Below are 19,041 nucleotides of genomic sequence, written 5' to 3' on the forward strand. Positions count from 1 at the left end.
TTGGATCTTTATTATCGTCCGTCTGTTCTGATGAAGGCTTGTAATTCGCTATTAACTTTTTTATGATGTTCGGGGGAAAATTGTTGTATTCCAAGATATCGTGTAGTTTTTTCTTGTTTTTTTGTTGGAATTGTTGATCGCTGATAGTTAGTGCTCTTTGGATTAGGTTTGTTGCTGTATTTATAATCATCTGTTTTGGATGGTTTGAGAAGAAGTTCATAATTCTTCCAGAAGCTGTGTATTTTTGGTACCAGTCCATTGTGCTTTGGGAATTTTTTGTTAAACAAATTAAAAACAAGATTATCAGGACATAAATCCGACATAAAAATACGGAATAACAACAGCAAGCTACAAAAAACTGCGCTAGCGACACACTGTGCAGCAACAAACCACCAACCAAGCTTTGATAGAGTTCGTGTTTTGCAACGAGAGAGCAACACAAGCAAAAGATACACCTTAGAAATGTTACACATCAACAACGTACCAACAACGAGGAGAATAAATTACAAAACGGACACGGACAACATCGCTCACATATACAGACAAATGATATGCAGAAACGATGGGAAAAAGAACAACGCGCAGGTTGCATAGCAGCATCCACACTCAGTGCAATATTAAAAACAGACGAGAGCAGTGATGTTTCGCTGTCTCTAACAAGAATATGTGTTGTGTTTAGTTGTTGTAACTGATGTAAGTGAAGGATAGTTGTATCTACCCATTTGTTATGTTCGCCTAGTAGAATGTGTCATATTGAGATGTTTATCATTTATGTTAAAAATGTACTAAATGTTAGAATAAGATTGTAGCAATATAGTATATACTACTAATGTAATTTATTATAATAAATTTATTATAGATCAATACTTCCTGAAGAAGCAATTCAAGAAAATTGCGAAATATTGAAGAAAATATAAATAAAAACATATAGATCTCAAGCTCGAAAAAAACATAGAATTTTCATTTAATAATGATGTTAATGATTTTGGCTTAAATCAGCACTGCTACAATATATATTTTGATACGTTATACGTAGGAGAATTGATGAATGAACAAATGTAGCAGGTTTGCTTGTCAATTTATATTTTTCGTTCGCATTCAGTATATTCACGTCGAATATTTTTTCCACTAATTTATTGTTCTTTGTCTATTATCACATATCACCTAATATAGTTTTAATTTTTTGTTTATAGTCATCTTGTTTCATGGCTACCGTTTTCTCCCTTTGTCTGCACTCAGGATTAATGCGTCATGATTTCATTTTAGAAATTGTCTCGCTTCCCGCACTGTGTCTAATATCAATTTGTCTCTTTTAGTTAGTTAGTTAGTTAGTTTCTCTTTTCGTAGATGGTCGTCTACAGGGCTGCCAATAAAATTTCAAGAAAAATCGTCACTTTTTTCCGAAGAAATCGTCGTAATCATCATTTCTATTTTAAAAATCGTAAAAAAATCTGCAATGTATATTATATTAAAACCAAACTAAATGTTTGGTTAAAAACTATTTATTTCATATAAAGAACAGAAAATTAACATACGTATGTTAACTATACATTTCAACAACAAAAGCATAATAAATTCAGTTTTGTAAAAAATAAAAAAAAAAACATTTTTTATGATTTTTATTTAAATATAACAATAAAGATCTTTAGTATTTACGTATATAATCGGACAACGATTTTCCAAAATTTGATCATAAAACTCTCATTGATTGACTCTCTAATAAGGAGGTACAATTTTCTATAGAAATAAAATGTTGACGAAATTTTCTAAAGAAATGAAATTTTGCAAAAAATTTCTTAGCAATAAAATAATGAAGAATTTACTATAAAAAAATGACAAAAATGTTTTATAGACATACATTTTTGCAAGAATGTTCTATAGAAATAAAAATGTGTAAAAATTTTCTACAGATATAAAGTTTTGAGAAAGTTTTCTATACAAAATAGAATACTGAAATATTGAAATTTTCTACAGAAATAAAATTTTGACAATATTTTCTACAGAAATAAAATTTTTGACAAAATTTCCTATAGAAATAAAATGTTGACAAAATTTTCTATATAAATAAAATTTTGATAACATTTTCTATAGAAATAAAATTTGGACAAAATTTTCTATAGAAATAAAATTTGGACAAAATTTTATATAGAAATAAAATTTTGACGAAATTTTCTACCAAAATAAAATTTTGACAGATTTTCTATAGAAATAAAATTTTGACGAAATTTTCTATAGAAATAAAATTTTTATGATTTTTTATCTCATAATCACGACTATAGATCTATAAATTAAACTTGAAATTGTTGGTTTTTTGTTGACTTCGTCAGAACCGTTTTCTACTAGTAGAAAAAAAAACAGCGAAGTAAAAAGACAGCACAGAAAATCCTTGAAAACGGTTCTGACGAAGTCAACCAAAATATCGGAAAATAAAAAAAACAAGAAACCAACAATTTCAAGTTTAATTTATAGACATATAGCCGAGATTATGAGATAAAAAATCATAAAAATTAAAATAAAAAGGTCAACAATATCAACAAACACGAAATAAAATTTTGTCAAAATTTTCTATAAATTCTTGAAAACAGAAATAAAAAATAAAATTGTATTTCTTTAGAAATAAAATGTTAACAAAATTTTCTATAAATTCAATATAAAACATTTCTTACGAATAAAACAACATTTATTTATATACTAACCACAAGAATTTGATCAACAACTTGAAAATATTTTTTTTTTTAATTTGGTAAAATTTCCTTAAAATTTTGGTGGATTATTTTTGACACGAGTGGCAACATGATACTAATACTATAGATTTAAAACGAGGTATAGCTCCTACATGTATGAAATTTCTAGCAAAAACTCTTTTTTGTTGGCTCTGAACTCCTTCTATTCAAAATTTTTGAACGGAGCTAATATCGTCATTTTTGGGGCAAAAATCGGAAAATCAGCATTTGCTATTTATCTAGTAAAAAATCGGCAAAATTTGAAGCCCTGGTGGTCTATCAATGTAACTAGTTTTATTCTAGCATTCTCTTGCTGCTCTATATCCACTAATGTTTGAACGCACTCATCTCCTTCCGCTATTACATTAAACAATGGGAAAGTTGTTCTTGGCGTAGGAAGAGAGAATTTTGGTCCCAACGAGAGGAGTCATTGCACATGTGGTGGTATGTGTTTGTCTGTATTATTGACGAACCAATCATCATTGCGATTGAATTTGAGTTCAGCATGTTGCTGCTGTTTTAGTGTTTCTAACTTCTTGATGTGTGTTGACTTTAAACTCTTGTTGTGAGAGACGCGAATGATGTTTTCACTCTCAATGTATAGTGATAGATCCTCTCCTTCCATAAGCTTACAGTTTACGTCGAAAATAAAATTTGGCGTCGTCATTTTGGCGAAGGATGACAGTCGAGAGTTAAATTCATAAGAAAAATGAAAATGAATTGATCCGTAAGAGCTTTCTCGTGATCATGATTTTTTTCGCTAGCGTGATTTTTTTCGTGATTCTGCAAAAACTCCATTCATGCAAATCTACAAATAGTTCAGTTGCTTTAAATTCTATTATCTTTAATTTTATTCTCGGATAATTAACGCACGTCACCAACCAACCATAAAACAAGAGTTCAAAGGATTCCGAATTAAATTTCTAAGCTTTATACTCGGGAACAGAGTGAAGATAACGAGTTAAAATATATTTTTATCATTTACCAAAATAATCTAAATACATACAGTATACATTCATTCGGCCAACCACATTCATTCTGAAGCGTTCTCAGTATGAAGTGCTATCCGTGACTATGCGTAGTTAAAACAGAATTAAACAAAGACGTATTGACATTGTATATCACACTTACCTAGACCAATATTGCTTATTGCAGTACCAATTAGTATCAGTTTCATAGTTAATTCGATTAATAGAGGCATTATAAACCGATGATTTGCTATTCCAGACAGTGTTCCTAAACAGTGCTAGTGCAACTACGTTGAAGTACCACAGCCTTTTAAAACGTATTTTATCTGTAATGAGAAATTGTATTATCAGATAAACATTAGATTTAAGCAAAAATACTAAGGGCAATGCTAATTCTGAAGAAATATGATAATTGCGACTCTATACCGAGCATTATCACAACTCTCTTGCTTCTCAATTGTTATTTGTTGGAATCTCAAAACAAATATTCTTACACGCAGAGAAGGAGCATGATCACCCCAAAACATGTTTTAAGAGCATAGTTCGAACATTTATGTTTTTACGAAAAGATGTAAAGCAAGTGACGGTATCTGGCTAATTAACTCTACTAAACTGTGATTAAGAACTATATGCCGAGTTTGATATTGTTATATTCACCGAGACATGGCTAAAGCCAGACATTTTCGATATGGAATTATTTTGTACTGAGTGCAACGTCTATAGAAAGGATCGGTTAGCTCGTAGAGGTGGCTGTCTTGATAGCCTTGAGAAGTTCGCTTTTGTCATGTTTGCAGGGTTTACATGTCCCACATGACATTAGCTCCGTTCGAGAACCCGATAATTTTTGATAATTATTACAAATTTTTACTGGAAGTCGTTCGTTTACACCAAAACGCCAGCAAAAGAGAGCCGGAGAAAGACTACATTTGACAGTTATGAGATAGAGAACTTGCAAGTTTTTGCTAGAGATTTTTTACCCAGTAAAATCTTGCAAACCATAGCATACGTTGCCAGCTGGTTATTGATAACAAACAAAGTACCAATACAATGTACATGTTCGGCAACTACGATTGGAAGTTAAATATACAGGATTCGTTTTTTGTTTTCAATGTTTTAGCAGCTGAAATATTCAATGTACAAATAGTTACTGGATACCGTTCGTGTACTTTTCAGCAATTTTAAGCAAAGAGTGTAAAATACACTCTTACTCTCTTGTTAGTTTTTACTGGATATTTTTACTGGAAAAGTACGCGAACAGACCTATTGATTTTATTTCTGTGCGCTTGAATCTCTCCCGATTGAATATCTTCATTACTTGCTCATACATACCACCGAATTCTGACATGGATATGTATATGACTCACTTATCAAGTTGACTATGGATAAACTCACAGCTGATGATATAATTTTGGTATTTGGCGATTTTAACGTACCGAGTTTACACTGGCTCAATTCTGAGGGTGATACGCTTGTACCGACCAATCTAGGAACTTTTAAGGATTTTTTTGATGTTATTTCTGAATTATGCCTCATATAGTTGAATTCAGTTACGAACTATTTTGGAGAATTGTTAGATCTCATATTTTCTAATGTATCAGATATTAATATTTCTCGTGTTGATCCACTTGGGACACCTGAGGATATATACCATCCTACCCTTACATTATCCCTTAATGTTGACTTCTCAATTCTTCGCGATTTATTGTCTCGCGTCATCTGGCCACCACTTGCCGGCGTTTCGAGCTGCTTATCCTCATTCTACGATGAAATACACCCGGTCCGACATGGTTCAGCAAAGAATTAAGAAGTCTGAAAAATCGTAAGAACATATTGTTTAAGAGATTTAAGAGTGTGAACTTAAACTACACGAGGTATATTAATACACGTTATTTGTATCAAGAAAAGTCTAAGGAATACTACGAAATATATTTGGAACGTATGAGATCTAACCTTAATGCAAATCCAAGATGTTTTTATAATTTTGTGAACTCTAAGAGAAATGTGACGAGTTTTCCAAATACGCTTAGATATTTGGATAAGGAGTGTTCGGATGTTTATGGGATTTCCAACTTATTTGCTGATTTTTTCGAGAAGACTTATGTTGAGTATTCGTCTGTTGATGTATATATCCTTACAGGATTCGCACATTCGATACAATTCCCAATATAACATATGACGAGGTATTCAGTGCACTTTGGAATTTAGCCCTGGCACGTATGGAGTTCCTTCTGCTGTATTAAGGAACTGTGCATCCGCGTTGTGTATTCCTCTGACGAATCTATTTAATTATTCGTTATCTTCAGGTTGTTATGGAAAGAGAGCTACATTATACCCTTGTACAAGAAGGGAAATAGGACGGAGATTGAGAATTCCAGAGGAATAGCCAAACTAAGTGCTATTCCGAAGCTTTTTGAGAGATTGTTTACGGATAGACTCGTTCACTCATTGAGGTCTATATTTTCGGTGTCTCAACACGGTTTTATGAAAGGGAAGTCGACGTCGACGAATCTTCTGGAATTTACCTCATATATACATGATTCATTCTCAAGGCATAATCAGGTTGATGAGGTTATCTATACTGACTTCAGCAAGGCCTTTGATAAGGTTAGTCATCGCCTCTTGATGTATAAGTTATCTGCGCTAGGGTTTCCTCCAGTTTTACTATGCTGGATTTCGTCTTACTTGTCTGACAGGGTTCAGTGCGTTATGTTTAAGGGCCAACCATCTCGTAAGATATCGGTTACATCTGGTGTTCCCCAGGGAAGCCATATCGGATCAGTACTCTTCGCTCTTTATCTTGACGATTTGCCATCGGTTATTCATCACTCAAGTATATTAATGTATGCGGATGATGTGAAATTATTTTCGTCGATTAGTGCGACGGTTGATTCCTGTCGATTACAGGGCGATTTAGACGAGGTTGTCCGCTGGTGTGGCATTAATGGAATGTCTTAACTTTAGCAAATGCAAGAAGATGACCTTCTTCAGGTCCAATGATTTAGTGACGGAATACTACATTGACGACGTTAAATTAGAGGACGTTCAACTGTTTAATGATTTAGGTGTGTTATTTGATCGCAGACTGAAGTTCGATTCTCATGTTGAGTCAAGTGTTTCGAGGGTTATGTCCACACTGGGTTTCATTAAGAAATGGTCGAAGGAATTTAATGATTCTTACCTATCGAAACGTATCTACACTTCACTTGTCCGTCCAATCCTGGAATAACAGGTTGGCTGATAAGTCCCCGGTCTAACAAAGAAAAACACATTTTTTCCTTCAAGAGCGATACAACGATTATAACGACCTTCCAATTTTTTGATACCGTTTTGGTAGTACTCCTTCGGTTTTGCCTCAAAATAGACCTCAGTTTCGGCGATCACCTCTTCATTGCAGCCAAATTTTTTCCCTGCGAGCATCCTTTTGAGGTCTGAGAACAAGAAAAAGTAGCTGGGGGCCAGATCTGGAGAATACGGTGGGTGGGGAAGCAATTCGAAGCTCAATTCATGAATTTTTGCCGTCGTTCTCAATGACTTATGGCACGGTGCGTTGTCTTGGTGGAACAACGCTTTTTTCTTCTCCATATGGGGCCGTTTTGCCGCAATTTCGACCTCCAATAACGCCATATAATAGTCACTGTTGATGGTTTTTCCCTTCTCAAGATAATCGATAAAAATTACTCAGTGCGCATCTCAAAAAACAGAGGTCATTACTTTGCCAGCGGGCTTTTGAGTCATTCCACGCTTCGGAGACGGTTCACCGGTCGCTGTCCACTCATCCAACTGTCGATTGGACTCAGGAGTGTAGTGATGGAGCCATGTTTCATCCATTGTCACATATCGACGGAAAAACTCGGGTGTATTACGAGTTAACAGCTGCAAACACCGATCAAAATCATCAACACTTTGTTGTTTTTGATCAAATGTGAGCTCGCGCGGCACCCATTTTGCACAGAGCTTCCGCATATCCAAATATTGATGAATGATATGACCAACACGTTCCTTTGATATCTTAAGGCCTCTGCTATCTCGATCAACTTCATTTTACGGTCATTCAAAATCATTTTGTTGGTTTTTTTTTATATTTTCGTCGGTAACCACCTCTTTCGGGCGTCCACCGTCCTCCGTGCTCATTTCACCACGCTTGAATTTTGCATACCAATCAATTATTGTTGATTTTCCTGGGGCAGAGTCCGGAAGCTCATTATCAAGCCAAGTTTTTGCTTCCACCGTATTTTTCCCCTTCAGAAAACAGTATTTTATCAAAACACGAAATTCCTTTTTTCCATTTCGCTCTATCTCACAAACTAATTGACTTACAGACGTCAAATTTTGACACGAATCATTTGAAGGTTGGTACTATATAAAAATAATATGCATTTAATACTAGCGACGCCATCTATATGTCAGACCAGGGACTTATCACCAACCTGTTATGCGTCTGTCGTTTGGTCTCCCAGTTATCAATGTTATGTTGATAGAGTAGAATCCGTTCAGAGGAGATTTCTACTTTTTGCGTTACGTGGTTTAGGTTGGACTGATGCTTCGGATCTCCCTCTCTTCTCTCCTGCTCTGAACGTATCACTGTTCCTGCCTTTCAAGTTGTTCCTGTTAACCTATCTCGTCCGTCAGCAAATTGTTCCTGCCACTACCGTTCTATTATTTTCTTATATTTACTGTTTCCTGTTTGTCGTTTCTGCAATCTGATCGCTTCAATTGTTCCTGTCACCGGCTTACTATTTATGTTCCTAGTTCACTAGTTTTTTTCTTCTCAACTTCTTTTTTTCTGGTTGTAATAGCCACTTTTTTATACTCTAAAGAAGTTGAATTTATTTTGATCATTTACACCAGTTTTTTATATCACTAATTATTTTTTCTGTTTGGTCCGTAATTATTTCAACTCTAACGTAACTACACCCTCAAAAAAAAATCGATTCTGTAACATATACTCCCAAACATATTTTGCTTCAAGCATATACATTTTTGGGTATTGCCCAAACATTTATATGTTTGATTTCTTCCAATATATAATATGTTTGAAAGCATATTGGTCTAAACAATATAATATGTTTGGGTAGTCTAAGTTCTAAACATTTTGTATTTTTCCATCCAAATTCAATAATGTTGTCTTCCAAAAAACTATATGTTCTTATGTGAAGATATAATATGTTTGGAAACATTTAGAACTCAAAAATATTATATTCTTAGAAGAATTTTCTCCCAAAGAAGATTGTGCTCAAATTTTTTTTCTGCCTAATTGTATATTCCCTCACATTTTTCTCACTTCCACGAGTTTTTAGCACCTTTTTCTGTAATACAAACATTTTAGAAGAAATTATTATATTTTATATTTTTATACCCTCCACCATAGGATGGGGGCATATTAACTTTGTCATTCCGTTTGTAACACATCGAAATACTGCTCTAAGACCCCATAAAGTATATATATTCTGGGTCGTGGTGAAATTCTGAGTCGATCTGAGCATGTCCGTCCGTCCGTCCGTCTGTTGAAATCACGCTAACTTCCGAACGAAACAAGCTATCGACTTGAAACTTGGCACAAGTAGTTGTTATTGATGTAGGTCGGATGGTATTGCAAATGGGCCATATCGGTCCACTTTTACGTATAGCCCCCATACAAACGGACCCCCAAATTTGGCTTGCGAGGCCTCTAAGAGAAGCACATTTCATCCGATCTGGCTGAAATTTGGTACATGGTGTTGGTATATGGTTTCTAACAACCATGCAAAAATTGGTCCATATCGGTCCATAATTATATATAGCCCCCATATAAACCGATCCCCCGATTTGGCTTGCGAGGCCTCTAAGAGAAGCAAATTTCATCCGATCCGGCTGAAATTTGGTACATGGTGTTGGTATATGGTCTCCAACAACCATGCAAAAATTGGTCCATATCGGTCTATAATTATATATAGCCCCCATATAAACCGATCCCCAGATTTGGCTTGCGGAGCCTCTAAGAGAAGCAAATTTCATCCGATCCGGCTGAAATTTGGTACATGGTGTTAGTATATGGTCTCCAACAACCATGCAAAAATTGGTCCATATCGGTCTATAATTATATATAGCCCCCATATAAACCGATCCCCCGATTTGGCTTGCGAGGCCTCTAAGAGAAGCAAATTTCATCCGATCCGGCTGAAATTTGGTACATGATGTTAATATATGGTCTCTAACCACTATGCAAAAATTGGTCGAAATCGGTCCATAATTATATATAGTCCCCATATAAAATGATCCCCAGATTTGACTTCCGGAGCCCCTTGGAAGAGCAAAATTCATCGCATTCGGTTGAAATTTGGAACGTGATGTTAGTATATGGTATCCAACAACCATGCATGAATTGGTTCATATCAGTCCATAATTATATATAGCCCCCATATAAACCGATCCCCAGATTTGACCTCCGGAGCCCCTTGGAAGAGCAAAATTCACCCAATCCGGTTGAAATTTCGTACGTGGTGTTAGTATATGGTCTCTAACAACCATTCAAAAATTGGTCCATGCCGGTCTTAATTATATAACCCCCATTTAAACCAATTCCCAGATTTGACCTCCGGAGCTCTTAGAGGACCAAAATTCATCGGATCCGGTTAAGATTTGGTACTTGGTGAAATTTTGTACATTGTGCAGTATATGGCCGCTAACAACCATGCCAAAATTGGTCCATATCCGTCTATAGTTATATATAGCCGATCCCCAAAAGTAATCTAGCAAAATTTTATTTCTATAGAAAATTTTGTCAAAATGTTAAAGGGTGATACGGTCAAAATTTGGTCAATATTAACTTGACGTATTTCTTTCAAGTTTGCATTTAAAAAACCTGAACACCCCTCATTTTGAAGGTGTGTGTGTGTAGAATGTTGCTCCTATTTTGATTTTGGAATTCACTCTTCAGTTGTCAAAATGCCGTCCAAGCAAGAAGAGCAGCGTATCAAAATTTTGCTCGCACATCGCGAAAATCCGAGCTACTCGCACGCAAAGCTGGCAAAATCGCTAAAAGTTGCCAAATCAACCGTTACAAATGTAATTAAAGTGTTTGGGGAACGTTTGTCGACAGCCAGGAAGTCTGAATCGGGGGGAAATCGAAAACCGGAATCCGCTGAGACGACAAAGAGAGTTGCCGGTAGTTTCAAGCGAAACCCTAACCTCTCTCTCCGAGATGCCGCAAATAAGCTGGGTGTATCGTCTACAACCGTGCATCGAGCCAAAAAACGAGCCAGACTATCGACTTACAAGAAGGTAGTGACTCCAAATCGCGATGATAAACAAAATACGACGGCCAAAGCGCGATCCCGGAGGCTGTACACGACGATGCTGACGAAGTTTGACTGCGTGGTAATGGACGATGAAAACTACGTCAAAGCCGACTACAAGCAGCTTCCGGGACAGGAGTTTTATACGGCAAAAGGAAGGGGAAAGGTAGCAGATATTTTCAAGCACATAAAACTGTCAAAGTTCGCAAAGAAATATCTGGTTTGGCAAGCCATCTGTACCTGTGGCTTGAAAAGCAGCATTTTCATAGCTTCCGGGACTGTCAACCAAGAAATTTACGTGAAAGAGTGTTTGAATAAACGTCTGCTGCCTTTCCTGAAGAAACACGGTTGTTCCGTACTGTTTTGGCCGGATTTGGCATCTTGCCATTACGGTAAAAAGGCTATGGAGTGGTACGCCACCAACAACGTGCAGGTGGTTCCCAAGGACAAGAACCCTCCCAACACCCCAGAGCTCCGCCCAATTGAGAAATACTGGGCTATTGTCAAGCGGAACCTAAAGAAGACCAAACAAACTGCTAAGGACGAGCAGCAGTTCAAGGCAAACTGGCTTTCTGCGGCGAAGAAGGTGGACAAGGTGGATGTACAAAATCTGATGGCAGGTGTCAAGCGTGAGGCCCGGCAATTCGGATTTGGAAAAGCGAAAGCCTAACTGAATATTTTTCCTGAATTTTATACTAATTGAACTTGAAAAAGAAATTTAATTTGATTTTTTAAATAAACGATTTCACCGATTTACACGCGTTTTCCCTTGACCAAATTTTGACCGTATCACCCTATATTACTATAGAAAATTTAGCCAACATTTTATTTCGATAGAAAATTTTGTTAACATTTTATTTCTATAGAAAATTTTGTCAAAATTTTATTACTATAGAAATTTTTGTCAAAATTTTATTTCTATAGAAAATTTTGTCAAAATTTTATTTCTATAGAAAATTTTGTCAACATTTTATTTCTATAGAAAATGTTGTCTAACTGAATTATATAGTATTTAATCGACCTTTTTTTGTTTAATATATACTCCGTATGGACTAACTTACAATTAAGTAGACGGTGTTAAGAAGTTTTAAGAAACCTTGCCATCGGCAAGTGTTACCGCAACCCAAGTAATTCGATTGTGGATGGCAGTCTTTAGTACAAGTTTCAATGCAATCCATGGTGGAGGGTACATAAGCTTCGGCCTGGCCGAACTTACGGCCGTTTATACTTGTTTTTTTTTTTAATTTTACCTTTTGCCGGACGGGGATTCGAACAGCGGACCACACAGTTTGTAAGCCAGCACACTAACCACTGGCCTACGTAGCTGTTATGGTCATCAAGAGATAATTATCGTTATAAGTTATATTTATATAGCATAGCTTGCGGCGCCCACGAGCCGATGCAAACATAACATTGTTTAACAACATAACATTGTTAAACATACATTTGTTGGCAGCGTGGAGCAGTGGTTGGTCGTCCGCCTTGCGTGACAGGGGACCTGGGTTCGATCCCTGCTTCGACTAACACCATTTTTTTTTTAATATATTTTTTAACATATATTCCAGATACGTCCGGAAGTTCCCGAAAAGGTGTTCAGCATTACATACTATTGTATTAAATTTTTACTACGAAATTGTAAAGTGTGTTTTATAAAAGACTTAAAGTCAGAAAAGAAAAGTGCTTGATATAAACGAAATGGACTGAGTTCAAATCAAATATTATTTTTTGTATTGCAACAATAAAAATTGTGTAACAAATAAAGGTTTTTGTATACAAGTTTAAAATTTTCGAAGAAATTCAAAAACTCTTACAAAAGAAGAACGTGAAGTCGAGTATATATAAATATTTTTCCATCGAATCCTAAGTTTAACGATAACCATTCAAAAGCACATTATATTTAAATTCTAAACAGTAATTTTAAAACATCACATAAATTTATTTTGGTGTGTACAATTGTTTGCTAGTATGTAACACCATTAATTTAGAAATACAAATAAATATATAAACTTTTATTAACGAATAATTTTGTACTTAATTTAATTCTTAAGGTCGGTATAAATTGGCATTATCACGTTAAAATGGCCATGTTTACCCTTTTACTTTTCTTTAATAATTTCTTTTAAAGAAAATAAACTTATTCAATTGTTGCTTTGGATCTTTCCCCACCATGTTATAATACAATTTACCGGAAAAAGTTGTAATGTTATTCTGGTTTTGCCGCTAAAATGAGAAATAATTTTAGCGGCAAAACTCGAACTCAATGCCCACTTTTATTTTCGAAAAAATCCGTCAACTCCTCTTGGACTACTCATTAATAAAGAGGAACTAACCTTTGTTTTTATAGATCTTCAAAGGTCGATACTTTCAATGAAGTCGTGTTGTCGTTATAATTAAGTGATTTGACTTAAAAATGGGTATCATAACATGAAAGAACAAATTTTGGACTATGGTCAACTTGACTTTAATAATTCAGAAAAATTCTTTAAAATTAATGAAACTGTCTTTAAATTTGTTGCATTTTTGCATCTTGACTACAAGGCAAAAATCATTCAAAAATAGGATATGTTTTTCAATACTTTATTTTAAAGACATTTTTTACTTGAAACATAGCATAATTTCTACTGGAAGTCTTGTTTTTAACGGACATTTTATAGCATAGGAAAAAAAGCTGAAAAAGCGAAAAATTGAAATGTACTTCGTAGAGTCAAGTATACAAAACCCCATTTAAAAGAGAATTGTGTCTTAAAAGCATCCTTACTTGTATTCTCCGCTTCTTTGATTCGGAACCGATATCAAAATTGTTAAAGTGGAGACACAATCTTTGGAACCGGACATGCTTTTTGTTCAGTGTATAGTGCCCTTTCGTTAGTTTTTATGAAGATCCCTTTAATTACCTTTGTTTGAACAAAACAAAAAAATTGTGCCCGTAATGCGAAAATGATAAACAAAACTCATGCTCTTTTTGTCAAATATATTTTATCTTGGTTCCGAATGAATTTTCTCTCCGAATACTCATTTTAATATTTTACTTAAGCATATACAATTTTTGGCGAAGTCTTATATCACAACATATATATGTTTACTCATAATATGTAAATTTATACTTGTTTATATTCACACGTAGTATTTTTCCTATATTTAATGAAATTTTCTTTGTGTATATATATTTGTAATGCGCCAATTGGTTACTTTCATTATTTTACTTCCAGCATACACTTTGTCTCTCTTTGTAAACACATATATGTTTATGGGCTATTTCTAAATTAATATATGTTTGCATCGAAGCATATTATATTTACAAACATTTTATGTCCCAAACATAATATGTTCTAACATATTAACATATATGTCCCAAACATATTATGCTAGTTTATGAACATTATATGTTTGCACTCAAAAATATTGTGTTTAAAAATTTGAGTTCCAAACATATAATGTTTATACCCAAACATATGAAAAACAGTCTTTTTCGTCCGTGTATATAAACTTATTGTATTCATGAATTTACCATCGAACTGGCATCCCATAGCTTAATAAATAAATAAATATGCCTTCAGCTAAATACAGCATAGGCTAATCGCTCAAATAGAGATTTATTCACTTTATTGATATATTATATACATAAAAAATACATATTGAGTTACGGTTCAAAAACAAACAACAAATAAATATTGCGGACGAACTTCACAAAAACACTCCTCACGGATCATAGAGCATGCGCATAAAGTTTAGTCGAAATCGCAGTAGTAGTTCTTGAGTTACGGGTTTTAATGTATGTCCTTGAAAATAAAGTTAACTTTTATAATTATTAGGATTTTTCGTTTGGCTTGAGGTCGTGATAAATGAAAAATGCTGGTGTAATTGATGTTCATTGTTTTAGTATTGAAATATTGCTATTTCGGTACACCTTCGGTGATCATCTTCAGCGAGTTATTATATTTCACAAAGTAATTGACTTTCTCCTTGCAAAGCTCATATCTAACTAGATATATAACTAGATATGAGCGTTGTAAGGAGAAAGTCCAGTACTTTGTGAAATATAATAACTCGCTGAAGATGATCACCGAAGGTGTATCGAAATATCCGAAATAGCAATATTTCAATAATAAAACAATGAAAAGCACTTACACCAGCATTTTTCATTTATCATGACCTCAATCTAAACGAAAAATCCCAATAATTATAATCTGAAATAATTTCAACAAGTTCATTGCCAGAATTCGAGATATTTTCACTTTAAGTGACAATTAAGTTAAAGTTAAAAACAAATGTGACCACTGTGCAAAAACTATAGAGAGCCCTCGTCGAGAGCTATCAGAATATATAAGCATTATATTCCGAATAAATTTCACATTGGAGAAAGCATGAAATTAAAGTTAAATTTTAAAAATCTCAGTGGCCCACTGAGCTGGACACGAAAAAGATAGGTTCATAAAACTGGTACCACTTATAGCCCTCGTCGGGAGCTATCATAATATATAAGCGTTATATTCCGAATCCATTTCAGATTTGAGAAATTTTGAATGTAAAATTAAATTTTAAAAATCTCAAATGGCCCACTGTGCCGGACTGCAAATAGATAGGTAACAGAAACTGGTAGCACATATAGTCCTCGTTGAGTACCGAAAATTAATAATAAGCTAGACGTATTTTCCTTTTAAAATATACCTCTGTGACTGTTTAGCAAAGTATGTTAACCGTCGCTATTATTAAAATAACATAATATACTTTACTATGAGACTCGCTCTCTTGCTTTGTTTACAGATTCGACTCTTAACAGATGTTGTGAAAATAACATAGCAGTGTCTCACTATTACCTCATGTATTTTTGAAGTTAAATTTTAAAATAGAAAAATTCAATTTTTTCAAAATCGTTAAAAGATAGGCGAATGAAATTAACGTCACTAATAGCTCTTATCTAGATCTATCAGAATATGTAAGCATTATATTCCGAATCCATTTCAGATTCGACAAATTTTGAATGTAAAGTTAAATTTTAAAAATCTCACATGACCCACTGTGGTGGACACGAAAAATATAGGTTAATGAAACTAGTACCATATTTAACCCTCGTCGAGAGCTATTAGAATATATAAGCATTATATTGCAAATCCTAACCTTCATATTCAAGAAATTTTGAAATTAAAGTTAGATTTTAAAAATTTCAAATGACCCACTGTGCTGGAATGGGGAAAGATAGATTAATGAAACTGGTAGCACATATAGCCCTCGTCGAGAGCTATCAGAATACATACGCGTTGTATTCCGAATCCATTTCAGATTCGAGAAATTTTGAATGTAAACAAAAATTAGGTATATTTTACTTTTGGAATTTTCCTCTGTTACTACTTAGCAAGATATGTTAAACCTCGCTGTTATAAAAACAAAACAGCATACTTTACTCTGAGAGTCGCTCTCTTGGTTTAGTTACAGATTCGACTCGCAATAGATGTTTTGAAAATAACATAGCAGTGTCTCACAATTACCTCATGTATTTTTGAAGTTAAATTTTAAAACACAAAACTTAAATTTTTTCAAAATCGTTAAAAGATAGGCGAATGAAATTAACGCCAATAATAGCTCTGGTCTAGGCCTATCAGAATATATAAGCATCATATTCCGAATCCATTTCATATTCAAGAAATTTTGAATGTAAAGTTAAATTTTAAAAATATGGTTGGGCCCATTCTGCTGAAATGGAGAAAGATAGGTCAAGGAAACTAGTACCACATATTGCCCTCGTCGAGAGCTATCAGAATATATAAGCATTATATTCCAAGTCCATTTCAGATTCGAGAAATTTTGACTCTAAAATTAAATTTTAAAAATCTGAAATGGCCCACTGTGCTTGAATGGAAAAAGATAGGTCAATGAAACTGGTACCACATATAGCCCTCGTCGAGAGGTATCAGAATATATAATTGCTATATTCTAAATTTATTTCGAAATATTGTCAAAATTAGAAATAAATTACGAAATATTTTCCTTTTGAAATTGACCTCTATCACTGCGTAGCAAAATGTGTTAAACCTTGCTGTTATTAATATAACATAACATACTTTACTCTGAGAGTCGCTCTCTTGATTCGACTCTCAACAGATGTTGTGAAAATAACATAGGTGTGTCTCAATTACCGCATGTATTTACACAGAGAATACAAATTGGTTGTGACAATCGAATTTATTGCCAACCTCATTTTGGCAGTTGTAGCAACTACCAGTTGGCAGTTGTGCCACCCGACTGATTCGGTCGACACAACTAATATGTCATATGGTGTTGGTTGGGTCAGCCGACGACATTGGTGGTTGCTACCTTCATCATTCGGTTGTGCTGCCCGACCTTAATAGTGCTCATGACCAATTTAAAAACCAATTTCTTCTCAATTAAATATTATATTATTTATTTTATTTAAATATATGTATGTATGTATAGTATAAATCAAAAAACAATATATTTGATCAAATGTCTTGTAATCACGCTACAGCCTTTAATAATGAAGTTATCGTGTTGAAATTCTTTTGTCTGCAAATGGGCTATATCGGCCCATGCATTGGGTTCTTTATCATCGAGACATCGCAATTTCTATCCGATTTACTTGAAAATTGAAATCTAAAGTTATTAAGGCTCGCAAATCTAAAGTTATTATAGGCTCCCAAAAAGTGCCGATCTTCCGATTTGAGTTCTTGAATCTAGAAAACCGACATTTTATCCGATTTGATTACAATAAATCTACATGTACTTTATTTTTCCTGGAATTGTATATCTGGAACAATGAATTGATGAGCAAATTTGACATTGCTTTATACCGGTATGGGTTTGATATAATCCTCATTTACACGGGTCTCTCGAATTAACTTCAGGGAAAAAAGCGCACTGATCACCCAAAGTAAAATTTCCCGAGTTTAGTTATGGTACTCATTCGATTAATGCGGGTAAAAATCTATAGAAAAAATGCTCTAAAACTCAACTAGAAATGGTTATTATAAGTCCAGAATCGTATGTAATCTCCATATATATAAACATTATATTTATCTTCGGGAACCATACCATTTGAACCAATCTCTATGGGAGAGTATCGGAACCAGCAGAATTCATGTTAAACCACTCCTCCATGTTTGTTTGCCATACATGCTAGAAATTCGGTACATGGAGTTATTTTGAGTTATCTAAAAAAATAGTTTCAATACAAACCAATGTTTTGAATTTTTTGTCCACAGGAAACATCCCTTTCTTAGATGATTCATTATGTGTTGCGATCCCATCCATGGTGAAGATTGCATAATTTTGTCACATTCCTCGATTTAAAAATTCTATATCAAATATGAATATTTTTCTTCTTCAATTAATTTTAATATCATCAAATGACATTTAAAAAGTATTTGAAATATCATTCGACTGTAACTACTATATGAAAATGGTGGCTACTAACTGATAGTTAAGAAATGTTTTTACGGTTGGTTGTATCAACCAATTTGAATCAAAATTATTAAAAGTAGGTAGATTTGGTTGCCACAACCATTTAACTTGTAACACGACAGAAAATCTATTGAAAATCTCACCAAATGGTTATAAGTACGAACAAATACATGTAAATACTGAAAATTGATATGAACAACTTATATATATTTCTAAATATAGAATGTTCCTACACTGAAAAAAAAGCATACTCGGTTCCAAAGATTTTTGTCTTTACTTTAAAAAATTTGGTATTGATTCCGAGCCAATGAAGCGGAGACTACAAGTAAGGATATTTTAAAGACACAATTTTCTTTTAAATTTAGGTTTTGTGTACTTGCTTCTAGGAAGCAAATTTTAATTTTTCGCTTTCTCAGCTTTTTTTCTTCATATGCTATCAAAGTCCTTTAAAAACGAGTTAACGGCAACTTTATTTTCCAAATTAGGACTCGACTTCCAGTAGAAATTATGCTATGTTTGAAGTAAAAAACTTCTTTAAAATAAAGATTTGAAAAACATGTCCTATATTTGAGCGATTTTTTGCTTTGTAGTCAAGATGCCAAAAGAGAACAAATTTAAAGACAATTTCATTAAATTTAAAGAATTTTTCTGAATTATTAA

General features: G+C 33.9%; 2 protein-coding genes across 5 annotated transcripts in view; one reads left to right on the forward strand and one right to left on the reverse strand.

Annotated features, from left to right (window-relative positions):
- Cad96Ca (tyrosine kinase receptor Cad96Ca) overlaps positions 1–19,041 on the reverse strand; it is a 295,767-nt gene that overhangs the window by 228,350 nt on the left and 48,376 nt on the right. For all 4 annotated transcript variants that reach the window (XM_075291266.1, XM_075291264.1, XM_075291265.1 and 1 more), the window contains one exon: positions 3,855–4,017. In XM_075291266.1, the coding sequence (XP_075147381.1) occupies positions 3,855–3,924 (70 nt within the window). In that variant the 5' untranslated portion in view covers positions 3,925–4,017. The remainder of the gene's footprint in view (positions 1–3,854; positions 4,018–19,041) is intronic.
- Positions 1–19,041, forward strand: part of LOC142221510 (uncharacterized) — a 549,478-nt gene that overhangs the window by 219,779 nt on the left and 310,658 nt on the right. The gene's annotated exons all lie outside the window — the stretch shown is intronic.

Source organism: Haematobia irritans, chromosome 1 (assembly GCF_050003625.1).
Source record: "Haematobia irritans isolate KBUSLIRL chromosome 1, ASM5000362v1, whole genome shotgun sequence".
Lineage (NCBI taxonomy): Eukaryota > Metazoa > Arthropoda > Insecta > Diptera > Muscidae > Haematobia > Haematobia irritans.